Source organism: Microcebus murinus, chromosome 23 (genome assembly GCF_040939455.1).
Source record: "Microcebus murinus isolate Inina chromosome 23, M.murinus_Inina_mat1.0, whole genome shotgun sequence".
NCBI classification, from domain to species: domain Eukaryota; kingdom Metazoa; phylum Chordata; class Mammalia; order Primates; family Cheirogaleidae; genus Microcebus; species Microcebus murinus.
The window spans coordinates 15,133,057-15,150,667 of record NC_134126.1 but is presented as its reverse complement, the minus strand read 5'-3'; the positions used below and the strand labels follow the sequence as shown (position 1 = coordinate 15,150,667).

Genomic DNA, 17,611 nt, shown 5'->3' with positions numbered 1-17,611 from the left:
TGAGCGGTCGGCTGCGGGTGTCCTTGGGCAAGGCAGGGGGAATTCCCTGCCTCCCCTCCGAGGCCTGGGACTCATTGGCACAGACAGCTTGATTCTTTGAAGGGCCTCTGAGCGTTTTACAGCTTGCCTGCCTGGTGCTGTGGCTAGTGGGGAAGACATCTCAATAACGTGTCCTTTCTTCCACAGGGAGACTTTCCCACATCAGCCTTCCTGCGGGGTCCCCAGGGCTGAGCCGTAGTGCCAGGACTTTCTGGATGTGTGTTCATCTCATTGTCAGTACTGGTGTCTTTAATCTGATTCAGGTGTCTGCCTGTGCCACACACTCACCACTGTGCCCCTCTGCCCGGGGCCCCTGCCCCCCTCCCGAGGCGTGGCCGTGATCTGTGTGCGTGCGTCTCACACCGCCTCTGACACCATAGACTGCAGTGTCGTTGCCACATGTGTGTGGAGTCGGAACCGTGTGCCGTGTGAAGCGTGTACCGCAGACACTCACCTCCTCAAGTGCTGTCCACGACCCATGTCCTTTGGGCAATGCCCTACTCATACACCATATCGTTAGGGTGTCATTTCCTAAATATAAAACAGCTTTTTTCTGACACAGTCTCCAGATGCCCAATATATTCTTAGGTCTCTTTGTTGGGTGGCCCGTGTAAACATCGCTGAGGCAGCTCTGCTCTTTGTGCAGTGACACGAGCTGTCTGTACAGAGTGCCTACAACTGCCAAACTCACATTCTTTAACCAGGAAAATAATAAAATAGTTTGACAGAACCTTAGAGATTTCCAGTCTAACCTTTGAACACTCTGGAAGGGCACAGTCCGATAGAGTAGCTGTGAGCTCACACGGAGCTACTCAGCACTTGACATTGACATGGTCATAAGTGGCTCGCATTACAGTTCTGTGGGACTGCACTAGTCCAAAGCATTGCTGACAGATGGCCACCCACTACATTTTGGATGATTTTAATCATAAGAAAACTCTCTTAGCTAATAAAATCATTGTCTTAAGGCTGGAGAGGATACATTGGACATCAGAAATTGGTCTTCCCTTAGAATACTGGTTTCTACCTAATTGATAAATAAAAGGCTTCTTCGAATTAAAAGAATAAACCCATCACTACCACCTCTCAGAAAATCAGCTTCGCATAGCTAAAAGTATTACAACTGACAGTGTTTGTTTCCTGAAGCTATAATTAGTCTGAAGCTTTGCTTAGTGATAAAAAGGATAACATTTGACCAGAAAAGGTGACCTTCATTCACCTCTCAATCCCAGTTAGAGCTTTCTGTTTGGGACATCTGGTATACCACATATGTGCACACATAAACACATACATGCACATATATAACTGAGACCTTAAAGGTGCAAGTCTCTCTTCGGAAAGCCATTCTTGAGGAGGCCGAATCATCCCACTGGAGGTGAGAAGCAATGAGATGGAACCAAGTCCCACAAGCTTGGCTGTGTGTTTATTTCCAGGAGCCAGAGGTTAGTGAATTAAAAAGCGTGCAGCCCTCTAACCATGGCATCTACCTTCCTCCGGACACCCAGGAGCATGCGGGATCCGGGAGGGCGTCCTCTATGCCACGTCTGACCATGGATCCCCAGGTAAAAAGCCAACACCACCTACCTTACGCAGTGGCATCCTGGGCTGTAGTAGGTGGGTTGTGAGATGATAAAATCTGATATTTTAAGGTGAGCGTTGGCTTGTCCCACGCCTTCCCCATTAGCAAAATCTGGCTCGGGGGCCTGCTGCTCCTGGTGTTTGCAATGACCCCTAACCACACTAGCCCAGCCGGCCGAATGGCAGAACTCCCTCTGGATGGGTCAAACATTCTCAAGACTCAACCAGCCACACAAGAAATATCTTCCAGAACGTTCTGTGTATCATTCCATCCTTTTTTCCTTCCCTGGCTCTTCCAGCACATGCGCAGTTACTTACACACACAGCTCTGTGTCAGGACTGTCCTAACCAGTGCAGGCCACGCCTCATTTCTTTGTCTGTTTTCCTGGCTTCTTTTTCCTGTCTGTCTGTCTTACATCAGGATTTGACAAAGACGAGAAGTTTTTGTGAATTTGTTCTAACGTCTGTGGCAGATCACAGTGCCGGAGTTCAGGGTGGGGCGTTCTTCCCAGTTGTTACATCTCGAGCTCTCCCGGGCTCTCGTGCTGCAGGCTAGGGCCTTCTCTAGCGAGGTCGTGAAAGAAAGGGCAAAGCCATGCTGCTTTGCATGGTGTAGCCTTTTGGACAGTTGCTGTCGCGTGTCTCAGAGCGGCTCAGCATCTGCGGCAGGCCCGGCTGAGCCCGCGCCACTCGGCTCCAGGAAGCTCGCGCAGTGCCTGCCTGTATCTGCTTGGCTCTGCCCTGCACATTCAGCGGTTGCTTTTTTGAGCACAAAGAGAAGATCCTGGACCAATTTCAGTGACTGTGTCCACCTAATAGAAGGACACTTTCTGGATCAGCCTCCTCCAGCTGAGGTCTGAGCAAGAGGAATGCAAGGGAGGTCACAATTCAGTCCTCAAGGGTCTGTGCCACTTCTCCTGCGCTTTCAGACCCCGTCAGTAATTAATCCAGACTTGTGTTTCTCTGGGGGCTCCTATTTCCAGGTGATGACCGACCCGAGCTCCATGAGGCGTTCGTTTTCCACCATTCGGGATAAGCGTTCAAACTCCTCGTGGCTGGAGGAGTTCTCCATGGAGCGGAGCAGCGAAAACACGTACAAGTCGCGCCGCCGGAGTTACCACTCCTCCCTGCGGCTGTCGGCCCATCGCCTGAACTCCGACTCCGGTGAGCAGCTCTTCTGTGTCCCGCGCTTGCAGCCGGCTCCTGCCCTGATGGATGTGTTCTGGCAAGGACTACAGATGACTGAGAAAAAAAAAAAAAGAGATAATAATTTGGGTAAAGACAAGGGTTGAGGAAAGTGAAGGGTGCTTCTTATCTAAGGGGGCTGCTGTACTGACTTATATCCTGAAACAGCCCAAAGCCCTCTGTGTTCATCACAAAGGCTGATGCAATTCCTTCCTTCCAGAGTGATGGAGGGAAGTTTGCACACGCCTTCTGCAAAACCACTGGGCTCCTTAGGGGTGTGTTAGAGACCTCCTGGCGGGGCTGAGCTTTAACCACCAGCTCCTCTTTAACCCCAACAAAAGCGCTACCTGGAATTGCTTTCTGTATTTGAGTTTCATTTAAGATTTTTATTTTTATTCTTTTAGACAGGGTTTTTTCCTATCTCCCAGGCTAGAGTGCAGTGATGTCATCATAGGTCACTGCATCCTTAACCTCCACCTCCTGGGCTTAAGCAAGCCTCCTGCGTTAGCCTCCCAGGTAACTTGGGACTACAAACGCATGCCACCACATCAGGCTCTTGCTCAGGCTGGTCTCAAACTCTGGGCCTCAAGCAATCTTCCTACCTCGAGCCACCATGCCCAGCCAAGATTTTTTCTTCTTTTAAGGAAAGGAGGTTATACTGATTATTTTCATTTTTCAAAAAAAATAATAACAACAAAATAATTAGTGTGGTTCAACCTCTTTTACTAGATGAAGGAATCAAAGTTGGAAAAGCAGTGACTTGCCCCATATCATAGAGCCTACTAAATGGCAGAATTGGGACTAGAACTGATAGCCTTTTACTTCTCACCCTGGCATTATACTATGTGTGCCATTATTTAGTTCATAGAAACTTAATTCCCTTCTGGTGCCATCTTCCTCCAAAAAAGTTATATATCCACGTTGAGGACATAGAGAATTCCTGAGCCATATTGTTGGCAAAGGTTCTATCTTTATTATGTCTAGCATAAATGGAAACAGTGGAGAGCAGATTGCATTCTTTGACGTATATGTCTTTCTGGTGGCAACTTGCAAACTTACCTGCTCACAAAAGGGTAATTTTCTGGCCTGCCTTTCTTTCCTGCTTCCCTTTCAGATCATCTGTGGACACACCTGGAGAAGCCAGGGTTTTTCAGGGGCCTGTCCTAATTCGGGCTGCCACAACAAACTGCCATAGACTGGCTAGTTTAAACAACAAACCTTTCTTTCTTCCCTTCCTTTCTTTATTTTTGATCTTATTTTTTATTTCAATGTATTACGGGGGTACAAACGTTTAGGTTTCATATATTGCCTTTGCCCCATACCTGAGTCCGAGCTTCAAGCATGTCCATGCCAACAAACCTTTATTTGTCATAGTTTTGGAGGCTGGGAAATGCAAGATCAAGGTGCCAGCAGCACCTGTATCTAGTGAGGGCCCACCCCCTTTTTGTCCTTCCATAGCAGAGAGATGAATATACAGCAAGCTGTCCCTTATCTCTTTTTATAAGGGCACTAATCCCATCCTAAGGGCCCCACCTATGTACCACCATCCCATCAGGAAGGAGTTAGGGCTCAGCATTTGAATCTGGGGGGCCATGAACATGTGACACGTACCAGGGGCCAGTCCCAGGTTGTGATGGGATGCCTGGTGAACCGTGTCTTCATCTTCGGTAGCCAGTGGGAGCTGACTCACAACCAGGCGCTTTTGTGGTCTCTCGCAGGCCACAAGTCCGACACCCACCGCTCAGGGGGCAGGGAGCGGGGACGGTCGAAAGAGCGAAAGCATCTCCTCTCTCCCGATGTCTCCCGCTGCAATTCAGAGGAACGAGGGACCCAGGCCGACTGGGAGTCCCCAGAGCGCCAGCAGTCCAGGTCACCCAGCGAGGGCCGGTCACAGACCCCCAACAGACAGGTGAGCATGGAGAGGAGGCCGGCCAGCCCTGCAGGGCAGACTTAAGCACCCACAGAGACCCAAGTTTCCCAGGACACTCTACCCACTGAGCAGAGAGGTTAGCTGCTCAGTACTGTGCACTTGGAGATGCTCTGAATTCACAGAAGCCCAGATTTTCCTCTAAGAACAATGATGGTATCTAAAGGTCATTCCATTCCAGCCTTCAAGATCAAGAGGTACAAATAAATTCACAGGTGTCTCAGCCAGATTTGGGAGGACAGGATGGTCCTTTAGCCAGAAAAGTTTCTTTGACCATCCTGTGATCCTTATTAGTGGGAATGGTGATTCATCTCCCAGCCCAGGATTCATAAGAGCAGTTCGACCTCATTTAGCCAACCTGTGGCCATTCCAAGAGGAAGACCATGTCTCTCCTTCTGGCCTTTTGCTGAACCACCAGCCTATGCCTCAGAAATAACTACCAGAGCTGCATGAAAACATTCTTGCCCCTGTGACACTGTTCACTCCCAACCCTCTCCCCACGCAAGGCTCTTTGAACCCAGATGGGAGACTTGCTCAACAGGGACAAGGCCGGTGCTGCCAAAGCAGACTTTTAGAGACATTGGCAGTTGAGAAGTTGATCTTCTACCACAGTGGTTTTCAAATTTCAGTAGAGAACAGAATCCCCTATGGACTAGGTGCGGAGGTCAAGTGAGGCCTGAACTGGCAGATGAGTGTGTGGGGTGTAGGTCGAAGCTGAGTTCGGCGAGCCCCTGAAGCCATGAGAAGGAATTTGCAATTCCCTTAGAACCCACTTCCCAAACAAGGTTTCCCAGTCAGAGCATTTATTCACCTTTCACGGAGCTGTCTTTTTAAATTTATTTTTAAATTTCAGAATATAGTGGGGATACAAACATGTCAGTTACATGTATTACCTTTGCACTGCCCAAACCAGAGTTATGAGCATGCCCATCCCCCAGTGCACTCCACACCCATGAGGTGTGAATTTACCATCCCCCCCACCTGCCCAGCACCTGGATGAATGTTACTTCCATGTGTGCATGTAAGTGTTGATCAGGTAGTACAGATTTGCTGGTCAGTACAGGAGGTGCTTGTTTTTCCATTCTTGCAATACTCCACTTTGAAGAATGGGCTCTAGCTCTGTCCAGGATAATACATGAGGTATTAATTCACCATTGTTTGTTAGTACTCCATGGTATACATATACCCAGTGGGAATGGCTTTTATCAAAACAACAAATGTCTTAAGTTTAGAGAGCTCCTGATCTGGGCTTGTTCCATGCACGTACAGCACTAGCATCACCTGAGGGCTTGTTACTAAGGCAGGATCTCAGGCTGTACCCCAGATCCACGGAGCCTGCATTTACCGTGCAACTGGACCCCCAGAGGTTTGCGTGCACATTAAAAGTTGAGATGTCCCGGTCTAGATACTCTTGACCCCTCAACCTCTTCAATTCCTATGTGGCTCACTGGATGCGAATAGTGCAGGGGGTGCCACCGATGGCTCTCTGTAGGAAAGGTCAGGGACCTTGCCAGAGTCCCAAGTGGAGATCGAGCAAGCCCAGTCTAACACGCCATGTCTCTCCTGCTGCACAGGGCACGGGGTCCCTGAGCGAGAGCTCCATCCCCTCCATCTCTGACACCAGCACCCCAAGACGAAGTCGGCGGCAGCTCCCACCCGTCCCACCAAAGCCTCGGCCACTCCTTTCCTATAGCTCCCTGATACGACACGCTGGCAGCATCTCTCCACCTGCCGATGGAAGCGAGGGGGGCTCCCCGCTCACCTCCCAAGCCCTGGAGAGCAACAGCGCTTGCCTGACCGAGTCTTCCAACTCCCCCCACCCCCAGCAGGGCCAGCACCCCTCCCCCCAGCGCTACATCTCCGAGCCCTACCTGGCCCTGCACGAAGACTCCCACGCCTCGGACTGTGGCGAGGAGGAGACGCTCACCTTCGAAGCAGCTGTGGCCACGAGCTTGGGCCGTGCCAACACCATCGGCTCGGCCCCGCCCCTGCGGCACAGCTGGCAGATGCCCAACGGGCACTACCGGCGGCGGAGGCGCGGGGGGCCTGGGCCAGGCATGATGTGTGGGGCTGTCAGCGACCTTCTGAGTGACACGGAAGAAGACGACAAGTGCTAGAGGCTGCTCCCCCCTCCGATGCATGCTCTTCTCTCACATGGAGAAAACCAAGACCGAATTGGGAAGCCAGCGCGGCCCGGGGGGGAGGAAGAGGGGAAGGGACGATGGAAGGACACCATGCATCATCAGAGAAGAGGAAGGCAAGGACAATCGGAAAACCAGTCACACCACCAAATTGCTTCATTCCCCTTTGCAAGATGGGCACTGCCATAGTTCTGCCTCTTTGCTGGGGAAAGAAAACACAGGACCGCGGAGGGTTATTCCCAAGGGAGAAGGGACACTCGGACGGCTTTGCTACCCCTTGCCCCTCCCCACTTTTCTAAAAGCCGTGGAGGGAGCTAGCCAGCCTGTGTCCACACTCAGTGCCCTGAGAAGCCTGGAAGACTTTCTGGCTCTTAACTGGGGAGCGGTGGAGACCACAGGCGCGGACTTTCCTCTCTCCGCCAGCACCACTGCCACCAGGGCAACTGCGGCAGCGTGCGTTCCCTGTGGCCTCCCCCAGGGAGGCGCAGGCTACGCCAGGAGCATCGGGTGCGAGGGGGGGAGCGGCTGGAGAGGAAGCGGGCAAGGCGCTGTGGCCACAGCAGCAAGGGCTGGTCTGGGTGAGAAAAGCCATAGCCCAGCAGCCCCCACCAGGAGGGACAGGATCCAAGCGACAGCAGCGGTGGTGCTGGGGGTGGGGGGACGGGCCCCCTCCCTTGAGTCCTGTGGCCTGCCCGGTAGGTGCTGTGTCAGTGAGGATAGGTGAGGAGGTCCTGGTAAGGGTGAGATTAAAAACACGTAACAGCCCGTGTGGCCAGGGCAGCAACCCAGTGGAGCTGAGCCACCGTGCTGTTCCAGGGGATGCTGGGGGCACTGAAGGGACTCAAGGGAGAGTCTGTTTTGCAACCACTATAGAAGCGATTCAGCTTGTGTGCCAGTGCTACGGCTGTACCAGCACGTCCGGCTGAAAGCAGCCACGCTCTGGCCTGGGAGGCGGTGGCCTCTCTGCCAAGCCCGGCGAGGGCAAAACACACATGCGGGCCACCTGTCACTGGGCAGGGACTTCTGTAAGGATGGGAAAGGCTGGTAGGTAGAAATGAGAGGAGCTTCAGTGAAAGAGGCTGAACTACTGGGGCCCTCCTGTGAGGAGGGTCTGCTGGGCCCACGGCTGATCTGGGGTTGAGGGTCAGTTTGTCAGGATGCTTTAAGGTGATTAGTAAATATACCTCAGCTGTGACCTGGGCTGCTCCTTCTGGCAAAGCAGGCTCCGATGGGGCCCAAGTCACCCTGAATATTTCTCTGGACCAGGCTTCACCCCTCCCCAGAGGAAGAAGATGGCCTCAGGCCACCGTGTCACTCCTAACCGTCCCAATGCAGAAGCATCGAGAAAGAGCCCCTGCTCCTTTGGTCCTAGTTCCATTTGGGGAACACATGACTGGCTTTATCTGGTGGAAATGCACCATCATCTTAAGTCCCTCCCCAGAACCATCACAGCAGGGGGACAGGTGCCCTGGAGAGGCTGCCAGGCAGAGCCCCCCCCAACTTTCCTAGGCAGGAGCAGGTGGAACCGACATCCAGAGGCCTCCACAGGGAGACTCTGAGGCCCCTGCCCTGAGGCCTCAGTGGGTACACACACTTTCTCTCCTCCGCCAGCCCAGATAGGCTCCCCCATGTGGGTAGGAGCAGCCTGCGGCTGTTATTTTTCTTAGAAGGAGCCTTTTTTTTTTTTTCTTATGGCATTGTTTCCTTTTTCTTCTTTTTTGATTGAAATGGAAATAAGGCCTAGCTGCTTTAGCCCCCGCAAAGGCAAATTCAGACATGCAGCTGGAGACTCCTTTGTCATGGCCCTGTCTTCTCTTCTGGGTAGTGATGGAGTTTCATGACCCATGGTCAGCCCCCAAACCAAAGTAGCTCCAAGACAGGAGGCCAAGGTGGCAGAGACAGAGCTCTCAGACCCTCTCTTCCATCTTTATTTTCCTCTGACTTAGCACACGTGTGCTGGCAGGTAGCTGGGAATGTGACTATGTAACACCCCGATCCCAACAGGCATGATCGTTACATAAAACTGATGCTGGGCCTTGTACTGTTTGTAAGGTTTCCTCTGCTCAGCATCATTTCATGCCACAGTGCTGCTCTGGGCTGCTTTGTGTGCACACAATCGCTTTTTTCCACCTTGGAAATGCAGCTTTCCCTAGGGAAAGGCCGACGACAAGACAACCATTCTGAGCCAGCAAGTCTATTGCATGGTGTTTGGAGAAAGGGAATCGCAGGGAGACCCTAACCCATTCCACAGTAGGAGAAATGTAGGCTGACAGCAATGACCAGAAATGGAATCTGCCTGCAAACGGTAGTATGTGCAGTAAATTCACCGTGCCAGGAAACCTTCCTGGACCCCTGAAACCACACACACACGTATTTGAGTCCTGAATAAAGTGGTGTGAAGCGCTGCAGATGGGGTCACCTGACCAACCACCTGGTTTTTCTAATACCAATGAACTTACAAACTTCTTTGATTCAGCTTCTCCTGACCAAGAAATTGGGTTTCTTTTCCCTTAAGCCTGCACTTACTCTTCTATTAAGATCAGAAAATAAAAAAGAATTTTCTGTTAAGTCATAAACTCATTATCATAAATCTTTGGTTTCCTACTGCCTCTGAATAAATGTGAATGCATCCTTCCCCCTCATAGCTGAGCAGGACTTCCCTTCTGCCTCTGCTCTTTTCCCTTGAGAAGAGGCCCCTTTGGGTCTCAAACCCGTGCTTCTCTTTGGATTAAAGGTTACGGCAGCATCTTGAGGAATTCCATGCCAAAGAAGACGACAGCCCATGTTTGAGATCAAACTTGGGCATCAGAGGTCCCCACAGAAGAGTCTTTAGTCATATGTTCAGTTTCCCTTGCTAATACTAGTCTTCACCATCTCAGAGAAAGAGGGAGAGAGGAAAAGAAGCCAAGGTGAGAGATGTTCTAGCTAGGTTTGTGTTTAGATACCCCGCTCCCCACTTAAGGCTCCGGACAGACTTCCGGTGGGCATGCACATCTCCGTCTCCTCTTCTGTTTCTCTGCATCTTTCCCTCTCTCCCCACATCCTGGACAGAGTGCCAGCAGGCCTTTGGACAGGGGGTGGGGTCAATATAGAATTACCTGCCCCCTGAAAGGGTGGTACCCTCTAGCTCATCGCCACTCTTCTAAAGAATCTATTCTGGGCTTCACTTGTCCTCTGCCCTCAGCGTCCCCATAGGGTACTGAAATCACTGAGAACATTTCCCTGAAGCTCAGCTCCACGTGTACTGGATTTTGTCCTCTCCACTCTGGGGCCACTAGAAGATGAGCCCGTGTTCCAGCCCTCAGCCAGCATCTCCCTTCCTTACACACTGATCCACCCCATGGGGTGAGCCTGAGGGCCCTCTGCCCTCTATCTTTCCATCCCAGCCTTTGTTTTGCTGCCTGTTAGCACGGACCCAACCCCTGAGATGGTTAACTCCATCCAATCCAAGCTTGTTTGCTGGCCTGACGGCCCCTGCCGTGCTCAGCCACTGGGGAATGCCGCGTTCTCATGAGATACGGGTTGGAACTCACCTGGTGCTCTTCACGAGATGATCTGAAACAGGGTGTGAGGTGTGGGGACTGTTGGGTGGCTGGGATGTATGTGACATGTCCACATCCTGGATCAAAGCTCACTGCCATGAAATCGGGTTTCTCCTGCAATGATGGAACACAATTTTAATTTTGATTTTTTTAAAAACAAAAATTCTCAATATTTCATTCTATTAAGGCTGCTCTGGATGTTTCATTTTTGGACAGTTTTTCCTTAGTGGGTGGAGGCAGGGACAAGTTGAAAGATCCATTCCTTTCTCAACTCAGTTATTATGTATAAAGATTATGAGATTATATGTAAAGAAAGGGCAAATGTGCAGCAGAAGGGGAGCAGATACCCTCTACCTTGCAGGGATGTTGTGAGACTCTGAGGTTAAGGAATTTGTACTGCTGGTTTTGTTCATCATTCATGCCTGTTGTGAAGGCCTGGGACGAGCGGGTGCCAGGAATCCTGGCGAGGAGAAGTGCTTCAGGGTGGATTCATTCCCACTAGTGCTCTCGCCCACCTGCAGGTCCTTCCCTCCTGGATCCCAGAGCACTGAGCACCACCCAAGAGGTGCAGGAGAGGACTCCATGATGCAGGACAGAAGGAAGGAGTGGGACCCTTGCTAGTGGCCAGGCAGGGCATGATGGTTTGACTCCAGACAAGAGTCTCTAAGGAATCAGGTCTAGATTTGGATAATTTATCTTTAAAATATCTCCACATGGAGGCTCTTGTTTTAACAAAAGCCAAACAAAAGTAACTCAGGGGTTATCACCTAAACTTTGCATGAAATTAATCAAAGAGATCCCACATCAATAAGCACTGCCTGTACCAGCAGCTTTGTTTCTTTGGTTTTTGTTTTTTTTTCTTGTCTGAACCATCCCATGCACCATAGCCAGGTCTACCGCAAACACGGCAGCAGCTGGCGTCTTCTCTGCTGGTCATGCAGGGAAAGCTCAACTCAGCTACACACTGCTGGTGGCCTTTGTCAGCAGCAGCTCCCTAGTCAGAGCGCACAGACATACTGCTCGGGAGGACTAACAACAGAGCTATCTTTGTTTTTTGGTGGCCATCTTTTTCATTCCTTGAATCCTTCTTTCTGCTTTGCCTTTCTGAGGCTTGTGCATCCCAGAGAGATCCCACCAAGCCAAAGAGAAGAGCATCACAGATTGTCCCAACCTACCCAAAGGGCCTGAAAATTTTCTCGGAACAAAACTCAAGGCAGTTGCTTGACAAGTACAAAAGGGGCTCACGGCAAAGTCTAATCGATGGTTGGAAAGGCTGGTGTGTCCCCAAACTGCCCTTCTGTTTTGGTAGCCTTGTTTCCTTCTGCCCGCCTTCACTCCCCATGCTATAAGGAAAGGCGTTAGTTAGAATCTTGACCTTCTAAATGTGAAAAGAGATTTTATAATAAGCCATGTCACTATGTAAATACCTTTTGAGGTTTGAATTCTTATTTCTGGGGGTATGAATGAGTTGAGTAGATCAGATAGAAAGGTGTAGGGATTTATGTTTATTTTTGTTTGGCTAGTGTCTGGGTTTTTTGTAACAGACCTGTTCTAGAATAGCAAATAAGGATAAATTTGTGCTCTGCAATTTTTCTGAATCTGTTTCTTTAGGAATGAATTTCCATCAAATTTAATAAGATATTTGAGTAAAAAATCAGAGGTTACAGTACCAGCTCCTTTTCTCTCTCGTCTCCTTTTTGTCTTCTTTCTCCTTCTGTCTCTAAGTTGGTCTCTGCCTCTGTCTCTCTGTCTCTTCTCTTTTTAACGACTTAAAATATGATCTAGATTAATAAAAAAAACTGCCTGAAAACTTCAGTGAAAGCCAAGGAAATATATAATTTTTTCAGGACATCTTTAACCAACAAATACAAAATTTACGTGCTGATAATTTTCAAATAGTGTAGTAATCTGATAAAGGAAAATTATCAGAAGTCAAAAATAATAAATTATATTCCAGCCTTCTATACTAAAACTTGTGCCTTCAGCGAGCATCTCTTTACTTTCTTTCCCTTAAGAAAACTGAAATACTTAATGCTTGGCTAACTCATGGTTGTGTCAAGTGTTTGTAAGTGAATAATACATAATTTAAAGCACTTAGTCTCTATAAGTCCATTTAGAAAATCCCTTACTTGTTATATCCCATGAAGAACCTATGAAATTCTTGGCATTGCTATAAGCATTTAATTTTTTTTGGAAGAAGCTTCATGTTTAATGGAATCTGAATCCAAGATTTGCTGTAATTTCACATGCTATTCTGTTTTTTTCAATCCAGGAAGTTGAGTTTTCATGTCCTGAGCTTTCTGGTATCACCTTCTCTTTGTGGACAGTCATAGACTGTCATAAGCTAACACATAGAATCTTCACCTAGACATCTTCTCCAACCATTGGAAATATAAATTTTTTCTTGCTCTTCTTGTTCTGCAAGTTTTTCAGAGAAAAGAATGGACTGCTCTCTCCATTCTACAACCAGAGCCTAGAATTTGTACAAGGTGGTGCCGTTTCTCCTTTAGTTCATGCAGAGAATGACCTCCCAAACTGAAAAGGAGTCTAAACCAGTCAAATATGCCAAATCTGAATTTGACTTTATTTAGTGACTCCACTGTTTTCTTTCCAGTATTCTGATTTCTTATGGCAATGGCCTATACCACTCAAGAACCACCACTTAAAACAAACCTATTAAAAAATCTTCATAAGGGATAAGCAGGAAAAACACACTCCAAAAATTCAAAGTGCCATTAATCAGTTTTTAAAAAAATAAAGGTAATATGAAATGAGGGCTAAACAATGTAATATAGCTGCCAGTTAAAGTATACCGTAGTTGTGGTCTTAGTTACATTTGATATAGAATTATAGAACGTTAAGCAGATCCCAGCGGATTTAATGAAAACATAGGTATTGAATTTTAGTGGCTACCAACGGGGACATATATACTTAGCCTGCAGGCTGAACTTTAGTCAGTGTTTTTCTATCCTGGTGTTTTGTGAACAAGCCAAAATTTATACAAAGCCACCCTAAGTGCTGCAATTGCAGAGGAATTTTCCTCTTGGTGACATTAGAGAGCAGTCCAGCTCCACTCAAACTGAGTCCAAGATCTGAAACTTGCCCAGAAAAACAAATGGAGAAGAAAAATCTAATGCACCAAGTGTGTTTGGCATTTCACACCTGGGACAACTGAGTGGAGGGTAGGAAGAGAATCTATGGTGGGAAGACAAGGTTGAGGTAGAAAATACCAGCAAGTCCCAGAAGAAGCCAGGCTTAGAGATGTATCTTTATCTTGGATGCTCTTTTTCACCTTAGATTATGAGTAAACTCCTTAGCACCATACTGGATTCAGAAAAGTTCTTTCCATTAAACTCACCTAGGGTAGTGGATGTGAAGGTCTCAGAGGATTAATAGATTCCTGAAAATCTTTTCCAGAACTGGGAGATGGAGAGAAAGGAGGTTCTTGCTTTAAAGCGGCCCAAAGACAATCTGTATGACTTTAGCAACTCTTCGATATAGTAGTGCCAATAATGGAGAGGTTACATTAACCATCCTAGTGGTATAATTGCCATGGGAGGGAAGAAGGGCTGGTGAGTGGGACGGGGTGGCGAGCTTTGTCAGGAATGGGTTTCAAACTCTGCAGGGTTCGTACCAACCTCAAAGGATAACATTGCAAGGAGGTGGACTGTGGGGTCCACATTCTCTGTCCTTTGGGCCCCACGGTCAGGCCATTCCCACCTTGATTTGTTCTTAGGGGATGAGCACGTAAGGTGAGATCCGGAGGGAAATTGGGTGCTCTGCCTCAGGCTGTTAGACGCTGCCACCCCCCTTTATAAACCACGTGCTAGCCAAGCCCCGTGCGACGCTGCAGTGTGCCAGCCTGTCACCCCTGCAGTCCTGGCGTTCGAATGGCAAGCGATGCTGGCCCGCCCAGGGCATGGGCGCAGCTCTCCCAAAGCCAGGGTTCAGCACTGCATGTTGACCAGGTGGATATCCTGTAACATAGATGCTCGTTTGGATCCAAAAGGAAAACCATTAAAATTAAAAGAAAGATGAAAAACTTTAATGTTTTTTTTGGGGGGGGGTCGAAGAAAAGAATAAATAAATAAAACCTTGTTGTAAAAATTCATCGGCCTGATTCCCCTCACTTGACTTGTTTCTTCATTCCTACCAAAAGGGGAGACCACGAGAGCAAAGCGTGGCCGGGTGAGCTGGCCCCAGGCTCCACAGTGGCATTTGGTTGGGGTCTGCCCGGCTGGTTAGAGGGAATTCCAGAGGCCCTCAAAGTTCCAGTGACATCCTGGCCCTGGAAGGTTTTTTTTTTTTTATTAAAGACGCCCTTTGACTTGGAGGAAAGAAAAAACAACAGACTCCACACAAACTGGTTCCCTGGAAAAAGATGAGCAGGTTATCTGATCAGGACAAAATATTTTCCTGATCTGCAGGTGAGGAGTGTCACAAAGCAGGCCAAGGATCTACCTACGGTACAGGGCTTCATGACTTGAACTGTCACCAGCCTCCTCTCTCAAAGAGAGAGGGGACTATAGGGCGGCTGCTTAGCTGCCAAGCTCAGGAAGGAGCTGCCTCCAAGGCTCTCAGGGATACTGTCCCCATCCTTCCTCCTGCCATCTCCTCCTTCATTTCACTGCAGTCGTTTCCTGAATGAAGGGAAAGAAGCCAGCCCCATGCCCAGGGGTCTGTCTGATTCTCCATTCTGAGAACAACTGTTTGGTTTTCCTTAGGGAAACATCATCATCTTCTAATCCTGGTATTGAGTTTAGTATATTTTAATCTGAACATTTCTTTTATCAATTAGATAGAAAGTAACATTCCAGGATAAGTCCCCTATATTGTAGTTTGATTGAAGATCTCATCTTGAACCCTAAGACATACAATTTTATTACGTAAAATCAGTATGATTTAAAATCATCCCAAAATGTGGTATGTGGCCATCTGTCAGGGAGGTCTTAGTTCTTGGAGACTGGATTGGAAATCTCTAAGATTCTGTCCAACACAGATTTTGCGTTATTTTTCAACCATAATTTCTTTCCCATGGCTTCCATCACAATTGGAGTTTGAAAACCACAGTATGATGACCCCTAACTTCACATGTTTATAGCATGACAAGTTGATTTCTTGGGAAAAGGTTGGTTTGTCAGGAATTTATATGGATTGATGATTTTTGTTCTGGTTTCCTAGAAGTCATGTCCACAGTCTTTGACAGGCTAACAGCAGTAGGAAACACTCCGAAAAATAGACACTACTGAATCTCTCTCGTTTGTTTCTGTATTATGATCTGAGCATCTATTGGTTATATTTACACCATATGTCCCTAAACCTAACCTCTGGGATATTACAAACTTGTCTTTACTTGTATACCACATTCCTTTGCAAATGAGCTTGGGAAATTCCCAAATTAAAGACCAAGAGTTGAGTTTCTTAAACATTTAAGCACAAAATGTTGGGATTAGTCATGGGTGTATATGGCTCTGGAATACCCATAACAAAGAGAAGGAAAAGAATATAGGCTATGACAGCAGATGCTGGAATAAACCTGTGTGCCACCATTCATTTACTGTGTGCCCTTGAGCAAGGCACTTAGCCTGAGACGCACCTTCTTCATCTTCAAAATGGGAACAATAATAGCAACTACTTCCTATGGTGGTTGTGCAGAGTGAACAAGTCATTGCATATGAAAAGAACAGCCAGTATCTCTCCCATAGAGACATTTGATATATGTCAGGTGACACCATTGTTGTCGTCATCATCATCATCATCATCACCACCACAGCATAAAAGTACATTCCCCAAAACCACCAAACCTGAGAAACTGAACTTGTTAGGGCCACATTCTAACTAGTAGAGTGCGCTGGGTGCGTGTCCCCCTTCTCTTAATGAAACACAGAGGACAATTTGATCCCCAGACAGGTTTCTAAGGAAAGAGGAATAAATTAGCTTTCAAAAGCAAGCAAATTGTTATTATGTAACTATTTTTAAATAATGCCTCTGCTCTTGTCTCAGAAACAAGCCCTAATTTTGCTTATTCTTCACTTCTAATTTCCATATTCATTTAATAACAAAATGGGAGAAATATTAGTGGAGATAGTAATTGTGGAAGTAGCAATAAAGTTAATGGCAACATTAAAAATACTGTGTGCATATAAACATAACAATATTCAAGGCAATTTGAAATATCAATGCACAAATTAATGGCACATGTAAGTGAACCATAAATTCAGGGTCAATGGCCTGATTGCTACTCCACTAGAAAAAAGAAAAAAAAAAGAATAATTCTTTTTAAAGACCATTCCTAAGTGGTCAATAAAGAATGATTAGTTCATCAGGCATCAGCTGAGGACATAAATAAACTGTGCCACCCTTTATAGGAGATTGCCAGGGGAATAGTCAGGGTATCACAAGGCAAAACAACATGAGACTGAAGTCAACCTTCAGTCCAACCGTGAGTCCATCCTGAAGTAGGACTCCCATGCCTGGAGGGGGGGCGCGCGGGGAGGGGGGGATTGCTTCCAGACCTCTGTCTTGTGCATCTGCATGCAAATCCATGTATGTACATAAAATAATAACTACAGCCTTCATCTGCTGATCTAAATGATTCTACAACACATGGGAATTACAGAACCCGGAATGGCTGAGCAAGAACCCAGAAGGTATTGAGGCTGACCCAGTCTATTTCATTTGTAAGGAATTTGAGATTTAGAAAAACTCTGAAATGGGTTTTCCAGAAGTCAAGGAGGTCTCCTGTGAATCTGGACAGCCATAGTAGGCTCTCGAGCTGGCCTCAGCTACCCCAGCACGACTGTCCAAAAAAGAAGAGAAGACAAAAACCAAAAAACTGAGACACACCCCAGGAAGCTCTTTTGCTAATGTGTCCAGAAGACTGCTTGGAAAGTCTAATGGAAGCTGTGGGCCCTCTCCCATGAAAAGGGCACACAAAAATCTCAGAGTGCACACCTCCCCCAGCTCCACCTCAGAGCCCCTTTTTATCCCTGCCACAGTCCCAGAACATATCAGGGGAAGTCGAAGCATAAACAACGCTACTTGTATCAATGGAGTTCAAAGAGCTGTGACAGTCAGATCAAACTATTCAGACCTGGAAATGAAGGACAGAGTCCAGGCTGAGCTCTCGGCACACTGCAAACACAGCTCCCTCTGCCCCCAGGCCAGATGGCTTGCCATGGATGGGAACACAGTGTGGA

The 17,611-nt window shown here is 47.7% G+C and overlaps 1 protein-coding gene across 1 annotated transcript in view; it reads left to right on the top strand.

Moving 5' to 3' along the window:
• Positions 1-14,174, top strand: part of CACNA1E (calcium voltage-gated channel subunit alpha1 E) — a 470,804-nt gene extending 456,630 nt beyond the window's left edge. The window contains exons 47-50 of the mRNA XM_075997040.1: positions 1,473-1,601; positions 2,601-2,781; positions 4,521-4,711; positions 6,304-14,174. Of these exons, the coding sequence (XP_075853155.1) occupies positions 1,473-1,601; positions 2,601-2,781; positions 4,521-4,711; positions 6,304-6,846 (1,044 nt within the window). The 3' untranslated portion in view covers positions 6,847-14,174. The remainder of the gene's footprint in view (positions 1-1,472; positions 1,602-2,600; positions 2,782-4,520; positions 4,712-6,303) is intronic.
• The last annotated feature ends 3,437 nt before the right edge of the window (positions 14,175-17,611 follow it).